The 14,639-nt window shown below is 39.5% G+C and overlaps 2 protein-coding genes across 5 annotated transcripts; both read right to left on the bottom strand.

Moving 5' to 3' along the window:
* Window positions 1-1,464: 1,464 nt before the first annotated feature.
* On the bottom strand, window positions 1,465-2,778 carry LOC120206704 (extensin-1-like). Of its 4 annotated transcripts, none has more exons than XM_039206303.1 (4): window positions 2,647-2,778; window positions 1,933-2,568; window positions 1,756-1,889; window positions 1,603-1,665 (listed from the first exon to the last, which is right to left on the bottom strand). In XM_039206303.1, the coding sequence occupies exons 1-3, from the start codon at window positions 2,751-2,753 to the stop codon at window positions 1,769-1,771; spliced, it is 864 nt and encodes a 287-aa protein (XP_039062234.1). In that variant the 5' UTR covers window positions 2,754-2,778; the 3' UTR covers window positions 1,603-1,665; window positions 1,756-1,768. The 4 variants fall into 4 exon arrangements, with proteins under 4 accessions (XP_039062228.1, XP_039062234.1, XP_039062240.1 ...); XM_039206309.1 differs by having other exon boundaries at window positions 1,756-2,078; window positions 2,260-2,568; XM_039206297.1 differs by having other exon boundaries at window positions 1,465-1,667; window positions 1,764-2,568.
* A 5,177-nt stretch (window positions 2,779-7,955) lies between these two features.
* LOC120207406 lies at window positions 7,956-14,587 on the bottom strand (the record flags this gene model as incomplete). The annotated part of the gene is given in 4 exon segments (XM_039206868.1): window positions 7,956-8,872; window positions 8,875-11,314; window positions 12,233-12,904; window positions 14,006-14,587. Coding segments are annotated over 4 exon segments (4,611 nt in total), but the record flags the coding sequence as incomplete, so codon positions are not given.
* Window positions 14,588-14,639: the final 52 nt, after the last annotated feature.

The raw sequence follows: 14,639 nt of genomic DNA, 5'->3' as shown, positions 1-14,639 counted from the left end.
AAAATAACATTTTAGGTAGTGTTTTACCGGAAATGTTAAAAAATATTAACTTTTCTTATAGCGCATTTTCTTAGTCTTATATTAGGCTACCTTTCCTTAGAAATCTCCTAATTTTTGGGAGAGAATTTAAAATACAACTTATTAATATAAGGTTAAAAAATGATATAAATCATTTGCAATCGAAAATATTATAAATTTATATAATTTTATCGGTTGTAGACTCAAAACTTATAATATAATTTTTTCGATTGTAACAAAAAATTAAAAAAATTATATAAATTTTTAGATAAAATGTGATATTTTAGATTGAAATTCGCTTTAACTTTTGTCTCTTCTTAAGATTATAATATATTCCATCCGTCCCACTCAAGTTATCCCTTATTGATTTATTTGGTCAATATTTAACTTTGACTTATTATTATTTAAAATTTATATTGTTAAAAATATAAAAAAATATTTTTAAAAAACCTTCAATCAATTAATTTTGAAATATATAGATAGAATTTATTTTTTAAATGTTTAAAATAATAATAATCAAAGTTTAATAATTTTTACTTTTAAAAATATTGATAAGGAATAAATTTAGTAAGACAGAAATAATATCTTATTATTATCACCCATATTTGTTGTTATGATATAAACATATTAACACAATAATATAAAACGATGTATTTGCATATTCATATTTTGTTTAAATTAAATTGTATTAAAAAAAGTTTTAGAATTTTTTGAAAAAAAATTAATTAATCATTTTTTACATTTAATTGAACTTTTAAAAATAATAAATTACATCATGTAGATCTTTTGATTTTTTTGTTTGACCGTTATTTTACCTTGAGATTGTTAACATGATTTATAAATTTATTATCATGGTAATCCACGTGTAAATAAAGATAATAAATATTTTGATGGGTAAAGTACACAAATGGTCTCCTGATTATTGGGTGTTATTTTGTTGAGTCCCCCAACTCTATGATTTTTTTTGTTGAGTCCCTCGACTATTAAAAGTTACAAAATGGTCACCTAACTATTCGTATGTTTCAAACTCGTCCTTTTTTTGGAGAAAAATTGACGGTCGTCTATGCTGAACGTCAACATGTTGACTGAGATATGATAGTTGTTTGAGATTCTATGATAAGATATTAACATATCTTAGTCGTTAGGTTAACATCTAACTCAGACTGGCGTCATTTTTTTTACCAAAAAAAGTTTTGAACATATGGATAGTCGAGTGACCATATTATACTTTTACTATTATACTTTTACTAGTTGAAGGACACAACAAAGCAACGTCCTATAGTTAGATGACCATTTTATAATTTTAATAGTTGGAGAACTCGACAAAATAATATCATATAGTCGGAGACCATTTGTGTATTTTACCCTATTTTGATATAAGTTAAAAGAACCTAGAAAATGAAAGTTCCAGTAGTAAAATAATCGGAAGACATACACAATTTATACAAGGATTCATTTTTATTATTAAGCAGAAAGACAGGAGTAAAAACAAGTGGACCAACTGAATAATACATTGCCAAATATAAATACGTCTACATTATTCACTTCAAACGCGGAGACTAGGCTTGGCTCCTAATTTTCTTCTTTATGGCTCTTTATATTTATTTTCAAACCATCTTTTGTTGCTTTATTTGAATCACTCTTCTCCTGCAAAACAAAGCAATTGGTTTTTATTCTTTAACTGTTTAAAGATAAAAAACAATGTGAAATAATGCACCTTGACGAAGTTTATATTACCTTTGGAGTACTGTCAAAGCCGTAGATTAGTAGTGGTGAGGAGGAGGGGGTGAAGAGTAGACATAATGGGGTGACGGTGGGGGAGGAGACTTGTACTTGTATGACTCCTTGGGAGGAGGATGAGGAGACTTGTACTTATAAGGTGGTGGAGGAGAGTGCACTGGTGGTGGTGGAGACTTGTACTTGTAAGGATGCTTGGGTGGGGATGGAGGAGGTGGTGGTGACTTGTATTTGTAAGGATGTTTGGGTGGTGATGGTGGTGGAGGTGGTGGGGACTTGTACTTGTAAGGGGGTGGAGGATAGTGCACCGGAGGTGGTGGAGACTTGTACTTGTAAACTGGAGGTGGCGGGGGTGGAGACTTGTACTTGTAAGCATGTTTGGGTGGTGATAGTGGTGGTGGAGACTTGTACTTGTAAGGATGTTTTGGTGGTGATGGCGGTGGTGGTGGTGGGGACTTGTACTTATAAGGTGGTGGAGGATAGTGCACTGGAGGTGGTGGAGACTTATACTTGTAAACCGGAGGTGGTGGTGGTGGAGATTTGTACTTGTAAGGATGCTTGGGTGGTGATGGTGGTGGTGGCGACTTATATTTGTAAACTGAAGTTGGAGGTGGTGGAGGAGACTTGTATTTGTATGGGTGCTTGGGTGGAGGTGGGGGAGACTTGTACTTATAAATCGGGGGAGGAGGAGGAGGAGACTTGTACTTGTAAGGTGGAGGAGGATAATGCACTGGTGGTGGTGGTGGAGACTTATACTTATAAACAGGGGTTGGTGGGGGAGGAGACTTGTATTTGTAAGGTTTCTTGTGTGGTAGGGGAGGAGAGTATACCGGAGGAGGAGGTGGTGGTGATTTGTAGTGGTAGGGTGGTGGTGGGTACTTCTTAGAAAGCGGCGGAGGAGAGGAATAAGTGTAATCCGCGGAGGTTTCAAAAGGCAAACTGAGAGACACAGCTAAGATTAGAAGAGTGAGAAAGAGGGAGGCCATGGAAGACCCCATGTTTACTACGAAACTGGGTTTAGTTTTGTTATGCTCTTAGCCACCTTCTTATCCTCCTTTATATAGATTTTGTTTTTACCTTATAATCTTTGATAAAGTAATTTAAAATTGTAAAAAGTTATTTAAAGAATTGTAAAATGTAAATAAAAAAAGGGGTATATTCAATTGGTTGCAAGCTAAGCAGAGAATAAATAAGGGTGAAGTGTATAAAATATTTAATTTACATGTGATTGCCTCGTAGTTGACTCTATACCGTTAGACTTGCTACATCAATCTTTCGTACCAAACCAGCCACGATAATATTAATATTAATATAAAATTATAGAGTGAAGTACATGTCGAAACGATTTTTACGCGGAGCGGGGGGGCGAGATTTTTGAAACCGCGTCATTTTTAATTATTATCTTTTCAATTGGATTTTTAATTAAAAACAGTGCGATTTTAGAAAACCTCTCGTTTCGAAAAATTAGAAATTCCTTTACGATAAAAATATAAGGTTCGAGGAGTCGCCACCAATCTTTGATTAGGGTGTGATTGGGCACCCAAAAACATTTTGTCATTTTAAATTAATTTTAATTAAAACGACAAGGAGAGGTTTGCGTTATCAAAATCTGAGTTCGGGAGTCGATTACGTGTGGGGAAGGATTAGCACCCCCACAACGCCCTAAATCGGTACCTAGTCGATTAATTAATTTCTTTGCAACGAATTTCACAAGTTCAAATTTGATTTGATTAATGATCCCTTTAAACGACAAACATGCCAATTTGCAACATTCAAAGCAACAAAATAGATTTAATTTAAAATTACCAAGTCATTAGAAAGATAAAGAATATTCGATTATTTAAAAATATCGAGACCAGATCTTTAGTTCAGTTCTAACGACCTTTTCTCGAAAAGTTTAAATAGTCGAATATTTCCTTTTCTTTCGCTCCCAAATTTTACAATGATATATCCAAATTTAATTAGGCGTTACTGACGGGATACCATTTTAATTTAAAATCGTCAAAACAACTTTCCTGTAAGTTAAGGAAAGTCATTCTGATAATTTTAGATTAAAAGGGCATTACCCTTAATTCCAATTATGTGATTAGATCGGGTCATGCACATGAGGCTAAACATGCATAAAAGCTACACCTAAATATACGAACGCTAACAACATGCTCGGAATGTGATATCTCAATAAAGATCCCATACACATTTAAAATATATATATATATATATATATATATATATACACTCTATACATAGCTATACTTAATGAACAAAGATGGCCTAAACACAACCAACGAAAACATAGCATAACAAATTATAAGATTTCAGAAAATAATTATATTTAAATTAAACTTTAATATCCTACTTATGAATAAAATACAAATTAAGGTAGAAATGCTAGCATTATACCGTACTGAATACTAAGAGCTGAAATGAAACTATTCTCATTACAAGGGACTAAAAACAAAATAGAACAAAACACACTCAGGACTAAAATGCAACATACAAAAATGTGGATGTCGAATGTTTAAGACGACAAAGATTTAAACACAACAAAACATAGGGCTAAAATAAAAGAACTCGAAACAACAGGCCAGAAACATAAATAACACAAGATATGAATTAACAAACGAGATGGACTAAAATAAATGTCCTGAAATTTAAGAGTCAAATACATAAAACTGTGAAAAACTTTAAACAACATGGTTCGTACTAAAATGTAGCAAACATAAAGATTGAGAGCCCAATTTAAGATTTCCACAACATCAAAGCGGGGATTAAAACAAAACAGTTGAGAACTGCAGGGACCGCGACGTGGTTAAACCTCTCCTAGGCTCGGGTTCAAACGGCGTCGTTTTGGAAGCTGAACATATTAGGTGCCTTTGGTTTATTTTTAACCTAATTTTCATTTTCCCTTTAGTTTCATTTTAGCAAACTTATCCCCCCCCCCCCCGCCGTTCTCAACTTCTCTCCCTCAAACTCTCTCCTAACCCTCGACGAAGCCCAAGACCTCCCTGGTATCTGCCGTAGCAACCGCCGTGGTTGCTACCTCCAAACGACCCCGACGAGAACCCCTTCAAGTACCAACCTAAACCGGCAACCTAAACCCAAACTAAACTTGAAAACCCAACCGGCTTCACCCTCTAGTAAACCTACAAAAACCACGGCCATCGCGACCTTTTTCTTCCCCAAAAGACTCCGATGAGAGCCACCATCCAACTACCCGGCCAACATATGACCAAATCTACACCGAACCCTCCAAATCCCTAAAGCTCGAGACCTAAAACCGACATGCACGACTCCAAATGAACGGGAAGCAAAAGGTTTTACCTTATCGCAGACGGGGTGTGGATTTCTAGTGACGAAAGTTACTGGATCGAAAGGGTAAGTGTCTTGCCTTGGGTTTGTGTTCTATGGTTGCTGGTTGCTGGGTATTTCGTTTTTTTTGTGTTCTTTTTGGGTTGTATTCTCTGTTGTTTTCTTATGACTGAGGGATTGGTGTTTCCCTTTTTTTTGTTCCTCTCCCTTGCCGATGACCGAGGGCTCTCCCTTACCCCCTTCCTTTCCTTTATATTTCTAGTTTATAGATTTCTTTCCAGTTTTCTTCTTTTCTGTTTCTGTTCTCGTTTGGTGTGTTTGCAGGGCTCTGGAGCGAGCAAGTCACGGGCGCGAGCAGCCTGGGCACAGGCGATGGGGAACAGTCCCGAGAGACTTCACGTGGGTAGTACCCGGTTGGTTCGTGCTGTCTTGGAGTTCCGAGTGCGTTAGGAGCCGTTGGATCACCTCCGATCTAACGGTGGAGGCTTCTGGGAGGATTGAGAGTCGTTGGATCATGAAGCCAGATCCAACGGTGGAGGCTCAGCTGCGCATGGAGATGGTGACAGGAAACCCTAACGGGTCTAGGGTATCCTCAAATGGGCTGCTACTTTGGGCTTGAGCCTGTTGTATTTTAATTATTTGGTTCGGCCTGTAACAAAAATGGCAATATTTAGGGCATATTTTTATATTTAATTATTCAATTATTTAACTATTTAATTACTTATCCGTATATATATATATATAACTACATAATACCAAATTTATGCTAATAACCGAAATTGCAATAAAAACAATAATAAAACCCGATTAAACACGAATAACACCCCGGACAAATTGAGCGTCTACAGCTGCCCCTCTTTGCTCATTGTCGTGTAACGAGAATAGAGCAAAGATCAATAGATGGACAAATTTGTCTGGTCATGAAATATTCAAAAGATTAATCCGTTTCCGCAACTTCGGGATAGTGGGACTTAAAAATATTCGGAAAACGAGCTCGCTCCCTCATTTTAGGGAGTATAGAACTCGAACAATTTTCTGCGAACGAGTTCACTCCCTCTTTCTTCGGGGAGTATAGAACTCGAACAATCTTCTGTCAACGGGTTCGTTCCCTCTTTCTTAGGGAGTAGGAACTTGAAGAATCTTCATCAATCGTGTCTGCTCCCTATTTCCTCAGAGAGTATAAGACCCAAACAATCTTCAACAAATCTTGTCTGCTCCCTATTTCTTCAGAGAGTATAAGACCCAAACAATCTTCATCAATCGTGTCTGCTCCCCATTCTTTCAGAGAGTATAAGACTTGAACAATCTTCATCAATCGTGTCTGCTCCCTATTTCCGCAGAGAGTATAAGACTCGAACAATCTTCATCAATCGTGTCTGCTCCCTATTTTGCAGAGAGTATAAGACTCGAACAATCTTCAACAATCGCGTCTGCTCCCTATTTCTTCAGAGAGTACAAGACTCGAACAATCTTCATCCATCGTGTCTGCTCCATATTTCTGCAGAGAGTATAAGACTCGAACAATTTTCAACAATCGTGTCTGCTCCCTATTTTTTTCAGAGAGTATAAGACTCGAACAATCTTCAACAATCGCGTCTGCTCCCTATTTCTTCAGAGAGTATAAGACTCGATCAATCTTCATCCATCGTGTCTGCTCCATATTTCTGCAGAGAGTATAAGACTCGAACAATTTTCAACAATCGTGTCTGCTCCCTATTTTTTTCAGAGAGTATAAGACTCGAACAATCTTCAACAATCGCGTCTGCTCCCTATTTCTTCAGAGAGTATAAGACTCGATCAATCTTCGATTATCGTTGGGAAATCTGCAAACATTTAAAATAATCATGCAATGTCATGATCCTATTCATGCCTACGATGTATGCAATTTAATCCACTTTCTTCTTCGAAAGAATACTATCCCCTTTGATTTCAGTGGAACTCGGTTTCGCTTTGGGCATAGAGCATTTCACCAGTTCACCCCAGTTGATGCTCTCAATACTATAACTTTTGGCTTGACAAGACTTTGACTTCTTTCTTTCTTGAGGCCTGCCAGTACCCCTGACCAATCTTCTTGATAAATGACAACATCCTTGGGTCATCTATTAATGGCTGTGATTTTCTATGAATTCCAAAGTTTTAGCTTTTCCCAACCATACAAGCTTATGGGTAAAACCATTGCTAGCTTCAGAATACATGCATTTCCAGAACCTTTTGCATAATAATACAAAATGATCTCATGTACCACCAGTTAAGCTATGCGTTTTAACTTTCTCAAGATTAGATGCTTGTAAAAGGGAAATTAAGAAGGGAAAATATCTCTTTATTTATATAAATGGCGAAGAATTTTTAGGCAACTACATGACAAACTTTTAATCGGAAAAGAACAAAAGGATAGGTGTCTTCAAATATCAATAACACAAATGCTTTTGAACTGGCACGCCGTCAGAATGACTCGAGTGTAGCTTCTGTCAAAAGGACCTCCAAAATGGTGATGACACCTAAGAGTGCGAAACTCTTTCTGAGCCCCAAAATCTCCCATTATTGGATGCCATAAACCAATATTGAATCTCACGTGCATTCAATTCCTCCTCTGGTTGTCCTCATCGAGACTCATTGATCTTTGGTCTCAACCCCAATGGCCATTGTCGTTACCCATGTCAGGAGCTCTTCCTACTTCCAAAAACAATTCAGATTATCCACCATGCACGAACTCTGAATTTAAAACTCAAGTCGCCCTTTGCGGGTTTTCGACTCGAGACCTCCTTTGGTTTCAAGACGCCCTTTTCGAGTTTTCATCTTGAACCCTTCCTTTTTTCCATTTTTTCATTTTTTATTATTTTTTTTATTTTTTCTTTTTTCATTTTCACTCATTTTTTCTTCTTCTTTTTTCTTCAAGCAAAATACTTCTTAACTGCGTCAGAATTCACTGGATGAGGTAATTCAGACCCATCCATCTCAGTTAAGACCAGGGCTCCCCCAGAAAAAACTTTCTTGACAACATAGGGTCCTTCCCACTTGGGCATCCATTTCCCTCAGAAATCTTTTTGAATGGGCAATATCCTCCTGAGAGCCAAATCTCCTTCGTGGATTTCTCGAGGGCGAACCTTCTTATCATGTGCTCGTATCATCCGCTTCTGGTATATCTGACCGTGACAAATAGCCTTCAATCTCTTTTCTTCAATCAGATTCAATTGGTCATATCTGGCCTGTACCCATTCTGCCTCATTTAGCTTCACCTCTGATAAAACCCGGAGCGAGGGAATTTCCACTTCAATAGGGAGGACAGCTTCCATCCCATAAACTAGAGAAAACGGAGTTGCCCCAGTAGACGTTCGTACAGAAGTCCGATAGGCAAACAGAGCAAATGGCAACTTCTCATGCCAATCTTTATAAGTTTCAGTCATCTTCTCTATAAGCCTCTTAATGTTCTTATTAGCCGCCTCCACTGCCCCATTCATCTTTGGGCGATAAACCGTGGAATTATGATGCTTTATTTTGAATTGCTCACATACAGATTTCATCATCTTGTTGTTTAAGTTCAACGCATTGTCAGAGATAATTCTCTCTGGTAAGCCATATCGGCAGATGATTTCTTTCTTCAAGAACCTACATATCGTTGACTGGGTAACACTTGCATAGGAAGCTGCTTCTACCCACTTGGTGAAGTAATCTATTGCTACCAGAATGAAGCGATGACCATTTGACGCTTTTGGAAAAATTTGCCCAATAACATCCATGCCCCACATAGAAAACGGCCACGGAGCTGTCATCACATGCAACGGATGAGGAGGGGTGTGCATTCTATCCCATAAATCTGACACTTGTGACACTTTCGGGCATAATTGATGCAATCAGTCTCCATAGTTGACCAATAATACCCAAATCTCATAATCTGTCTGGCCATTACATGCCCATTAGCATGGGTGCCACATATTCCTTCATGTACTTCTTCAAGAATCATTTTCGCTTCTTTATTGTCCACACACCTTAATAAGACCTGATCCATGCTTTTCTTATATAAGATCTCACCATTAAGCACATACCCTGCTGCCATTCTTCTAATGGTCCTTTTGTCATTCTCAGTTGCCTGTTCGGGGTAACTTTGATATCTTATATACTGGAGGATATCATAGTACCAAGGCCCTTCATCATCTTCTTCTTCAATGTCAAAGCAGTGGGCTGGATATTCATAAGCCTTCATCTCAATAGGCATCATATTTGAATGCTCGTTCATCTTAAAGGCCGCTGCCAAAGTAGCCAAGGCATCTGCCATTTGATTTTCTTCTCTGGGGAGGTAATTGAAAGTCACTTCTTCAAATTCTTCAATAAGTCCCAGAACTAATTTACGATATTCCACAAGTTTGGGATCTTTGGTTTCCCATTCACCTCTGAGTTGGTAAATTACCAAAGCTGAATCCCCATATACCTTCAACATTTTTGCTTTGAGTTCAATAGCTGCTCTAAGACCCATAACACAAGCCTCATATTCAGCCATATTGTTTGTACAATCAAAATTGAGCCGACTGGTAAAAGGATAATGCTCTTCACTTGGTGAGACCAAGATTGCCCCAATCCCATGCCCCAAGGCGTTTGAAGCACCATCAAAGTTCATCTTCCAGTATTTACCGGCAAGAGCAATTGTTTCTTCCTCCGAGATAGCCATTAAATCCTCATCCGGGAAATCGAAATTCAACTGTTCATATTCTTCTGAAGCCCTACTCGCAATGAATTCTGCTATGGCGCTCCCTTTAACTGCTTTCTGGCTTACATACTGGATATCAAATTCGGACAACAGGATTTGCCAACGGGCTAACCTTCCAGACAATGCAGGTACCCCCATCAGATACTTTAAAGGGTCCAGCTTAGATATGAGCCAGGTAGTATGATACAACATATACTGTCTAAGTCTTCTGGTAGCCCACACTAAAGCGCAACACAATTTTTCAATTGGTGAGTATCTGGCCTCACACTCAGTGAACTTCTTACTGAGATAGTAGATAGCCCTCTCCCTCTTCTCAGTTTGATCATGTTGCCCCAACACACATCCCATTGAATTGTCATAAACGGACAAGTAAAGAATTAAAGGCTTTCCTGGGATAGGTGGCGCTAGGATCGGAGTATTCGAAAGATATCTCTTTACTGCCTCAAAAGCCTCTCGGCAATCTTCACTCCATTCTCCTGAATCATTCTTACGAAGAAGGCGGAATATGGGATCACATCTTTCGGTCAGCTGCGAGATAAACCGCGCGATGTAATTTAATCTCCCCAAAAATCCTCGAACCTCTTTCTGTGTTCTTGGGGCTGGCAAATCTTGAATGGCTTTTACTTTATCGGGATCTATTTCGATTCCCTTTCGACTCACTACGAATCCCAACAGTTTTCCCGATGTCACCCCAAAAGTACACTTATTTGGGTTAAGTTTTAGTTGGCACTTCTTTAATCTTTGAAAGAGCTTCCTCAAATTCTCGACATGTTCCTCCTCCGTCTTGGCTTTGACAATCATATCATCGACATAGACTTCAATTTCTTTATGCATCATGTCATGAAACAACGTCACCATGGCCCTCTGATAGGTCGCCCCTGCATTCTTTAATCCAAATGGCATGACTTTATAGCAAAACGTCCCCCACATAGTGATAAACGTTGTTTTCTCCATGTCTTCAGGGTACATTTTAATTTGATTATAGCCGGAGAAACCATCCATAAATGAGAATAAGGAATTTCCAGCAGTATTGTCCACTAACGTGTCTATATGTGGCAAAGGAAAATTATCCTTTGGACTAGCTCTATTCAGATCTCTATAGTCGACACACATTCGTACTTTCCCATCCTTCTTTGGTACTGGGACAATATTTGCTACCCACTCAGGATATTTGGCCACTGTGAGAAACCCAGCATCAAATTGTTTCTTCACTTCTTCTTTAATCTTGAGCAGCATCTCGGGTCTCATTCTTCTCAGTTTCTGTTGTACGGGCTTACAATCAGGCTTTATTGGTAACTTATGGACAACCAATTCTGTATCCAGCCCTGGCATGTCCTCGTATGACCAAGCAAATACATCCTTGAACTCTTGAAGTAATTCTATCAAGCTTTGCCTCCCTTCAGTAGACAGGGTGGTACCAATCTTTATTTCCTTTCTATCCTCATCTGTACCCAGGTTCAAGATCTCTGTAAGCTCTTCGTGAGGCAGGATCTGCTCATCTTCCTGTTCCACCATCTTTAGTAATTCTGAGGGTGGTTCACATCCCTCATCCTCATCACAACCTTCGATTTCCCCTTGACATATGGGCATCTCGAAATCAATCTCCGGGTCAGAGTCATTAGCATTCGTATTATTGATATCTGAGTTCCTGAAAGGATAACGAAAAAGAAGATATATACCTATACATATATACATATGGGAGAATCTTTTCCCATATAAACAAATAGAAAGAAATAATATATGCGTATATTCAAACAAAATGCATGAGGAAGTGTTTGCCATTCGGGAATTAACAAAACACATCTTTTATTGAAAGCAAGTAAAAACACACAACTTAACCCTTTACATCAAATCACCTACTGTCCCAGGGTATGAACAATAGGGAAGAGTTCTAGTGTATTACTCTGCAAAAGATTTGTAAACTACAGGCAATTCCTCCGCAGTCCAGTTGTTCAACACAAAGCCCAGTGGCGCAGGGTAGATGCCCATAGCTCTCATTTCTTTGAACTCCTCATCGGTTATGACATTAATGCCCAAATCCTCCAAGGCATTCTCAACTATCCCTTTACTGCTTTCCAAAGTCCCTTGAAACATATATCCTCCTGATACGAAAATGCTGCTCAATGGCGGGAATGTCATGGGTTCCCAACTTGGGTCCTCACCAGTCAATCTCGCCTTTCTCAATTCCTGAATCTTCTTGATGCTTCTCATTTTTTCTTTTAAAGTTGGCTGATACCCTAAACCGAACCTGTCTCTTTTAGTCACAGGGTAGATTGGGCTCACCAGTCCTTGCAACCGACGTCCAAGCCCTTTGCCAGTTTTTGCTCCTCTTCCAAGAGTCAGCTTAAGCCCCATTTTGGTGCAGTTTGACAATCTAGGCTTCGGGATCTTCTTTCCTTCTGCCACAAACATGGCATTGACGTATTCCAACGATCTGAAAGAACATTCAACAGCTTGCTCTTCCACTTCAACGTATGGAGCAGTAGTAGAAACCGAAGCAATAATGTCTTCCTCAGCATGAATGCATATAAGCCTCCCATCCATTGCAAATTTTATCTTTTGGTGCAACGTTGACGGAACCGCACCGGCCTGATGAATCCAGGGCCTTCCCAATAAACAGTTGTATGTAGGCATGATGTCCATCACAAGAAACTCTACTTCGTATATCGCCGGGCCAATAGTCAAAGGGATATCAATCTTGCCTAGAACTTCTCTCTTCGTTCCATCAAAAGCTCGAACCACACTTTGACAGCTTCTCATCAGGGTGCTGTCCACTGGCAATTTTTTCAAGGTCACCAAGGGCATCACATTTAACGCCGAACCGTTATCTATCAGTACTCTGGATAGAACATGCCCTTTGCACCTAACTGTGATGTGTAGGGCCTTATGATTGCCAATCATCCCAGAGGGGACCTCGTCCTCAGAAAAAGATAAAAAATTATCGGCCTGGATGTTGGCAACTAGTCGGTCCAGCTTTTCTGTGGGTATCTCCTTCGGGACAAATGTTTGGTTTAAAACTTTTAACAGGGCGTTGCGATGAGCCTCTGAACTCAGAAGAAGTGATAGGACAGAAATACGGGCAGGCAGCTTGTGCAATTGCTCAACAATACTGTATTCACTATGTTTCAGAAATTTTAAAAATTCCATCGCTTCATTCTCCGTTACTGGCTCATTGACGATGGGTTCATCTTCTCTTATCTGCACATCGATACTTTTTCCTTTCTCGACAGCAATCTTTTTCTCAGGTTCTTTGTGATAACATCTACCACTCCTGGTCATGTGTCCCACTTCATCTACCTCTTCCTGTTGCTTTGTCACCTCTCCTATTCGACAAGTATATCTCCAGGGTACCTGTTTATTGTCTTTGTACAGGAACGGAGAGGGAGGTGTAATAATCACCTTTGGAGCTACCTTCTCAGCCACTCGATTCTTGGGAGTAATGACGAGGGGACAACTAGCACTATAGACCTCTTTGGATGATCCCTCAGAGGCGTAAACTTCCGCTTCTTCTTTCTCAGCCCCTTCTTTGAAGAACTCGATTTCCTTACTATCCATCATCTCTTGTACCAGCCCTAAGAAATCAGAACACTGTTGTATACTGTGTTTTGTGCAGTTATGGTAGTGGCACATCTCTTCGTTATTGAAACGTTCACGTGGCAGATTAGTCTTTAATAGTCCTACCTTGACCATTTGGCGCCACACCCAAGACATGGGTGACATCACCTCCCTAACATTTTTTACAGTCGTTTTTCCTTTCTCTTCAGCGACTGCATTAATCCCGGCTCCTGCATGGTTTGGCAATGGATTCTGGGCTATGTTTGGCTGTTCACCGTCACCAAAGTTGATGACGTTTCTTCTTCTCAGAGCTTGGACGACCTTTTTGAAAGCGGGACAATTTTCAATAGAATGTCCGGAAACCCCTGCATGGTATTCGCACTTAGCACTAGCATCATACCACTTGGGATACGGGGGTTGTATAGGGTCCACATGATAAGGTGAGACTACATGTCGATCATATAATTCGTGGAATAACTCCTTATAAGTCATGGGAATCGGATCAAATTGAGGCCTCTCTCTCCTTGGATCTCTTGCCCCCTGCCTATTGTCAATTTGGGGTGATGCTACCGTTCCCTGTGGTCGGGACACTGTGATATTATGGGAATCATACTGCCTTATTTTGTTGACTTCGTTTTCCTTCTTCCTCATCGGTTGTTTCTTGCTGGAATCTCCTCCCTCAAGCTTCCCGCTTTTGATCGCCATTTCAATCATTTCTCCCGCCGTAACTATATCAGCAAAACTTCGAGAAGGATTACCAACAAAATGTGAGAAAAATGGAGCCTTCAAGGTATTAACAAAAAGTAGGTTCGTTTCTTCCTCTACCAACGGTGGGTGGACTTGTACTGCTATCTCTCTCCACCTCTGAGCATATTGTCTGAAACTTTCACTATGCTTCTTCTCCATTGCTTGCAGCACCATTCTGTTAGGCCTGACGTCCTTCACATGTTTATACTGGTCGAGAAAAGATTTGGCCAGGTCTTTCCATGTCCTGACATCAACTCTCCTTAGTTGATTATACCATCGCAATGCTGAGCCTACTAAGCTTTCCTGGAAACAGTGGATCAACAGCTGGTCGTCCCCTACGTAACCAGTCATTTTCCTGCAGAACATTGTGATATGGGCAGAAGGGCATTGGGTACCGTCGTATTTCTCGAAATCAGGAGTTTTGAACTTGGGAGGTAGGACCAGATCAGGAACTAAACTCAGTTCCTTAGCGTCGAGACCATACAAGCTGGTATCTTCTTTCATAGCTTGTACTTCATTTGCTAGCTGCTTATATTGCTCCTGCAACAACTTGTTTTCGCTCTTCTTTGCT

This window comes from Hibiscus syriacus, unplaced genomic scaffold (assembly GCF_006381635.1).
Source record: "Hibiscus syriacus cultivar Baekdansim isolate YM2019G1 unplaced genomic scaffold, ASM638163v2 tig00000477_pilon, whole genome shotgun sequence".
Classification (NCBI taxonomy): Eukaryota; Viridiplantae; Streptophyta; class Magnoliopsida; order Malvales; family Malvaceae; genus Hibiscus; species Hibiscus syriacus.
This window is presented reverse-complemented; position numbering and strand designations above follow the sequence as displayed.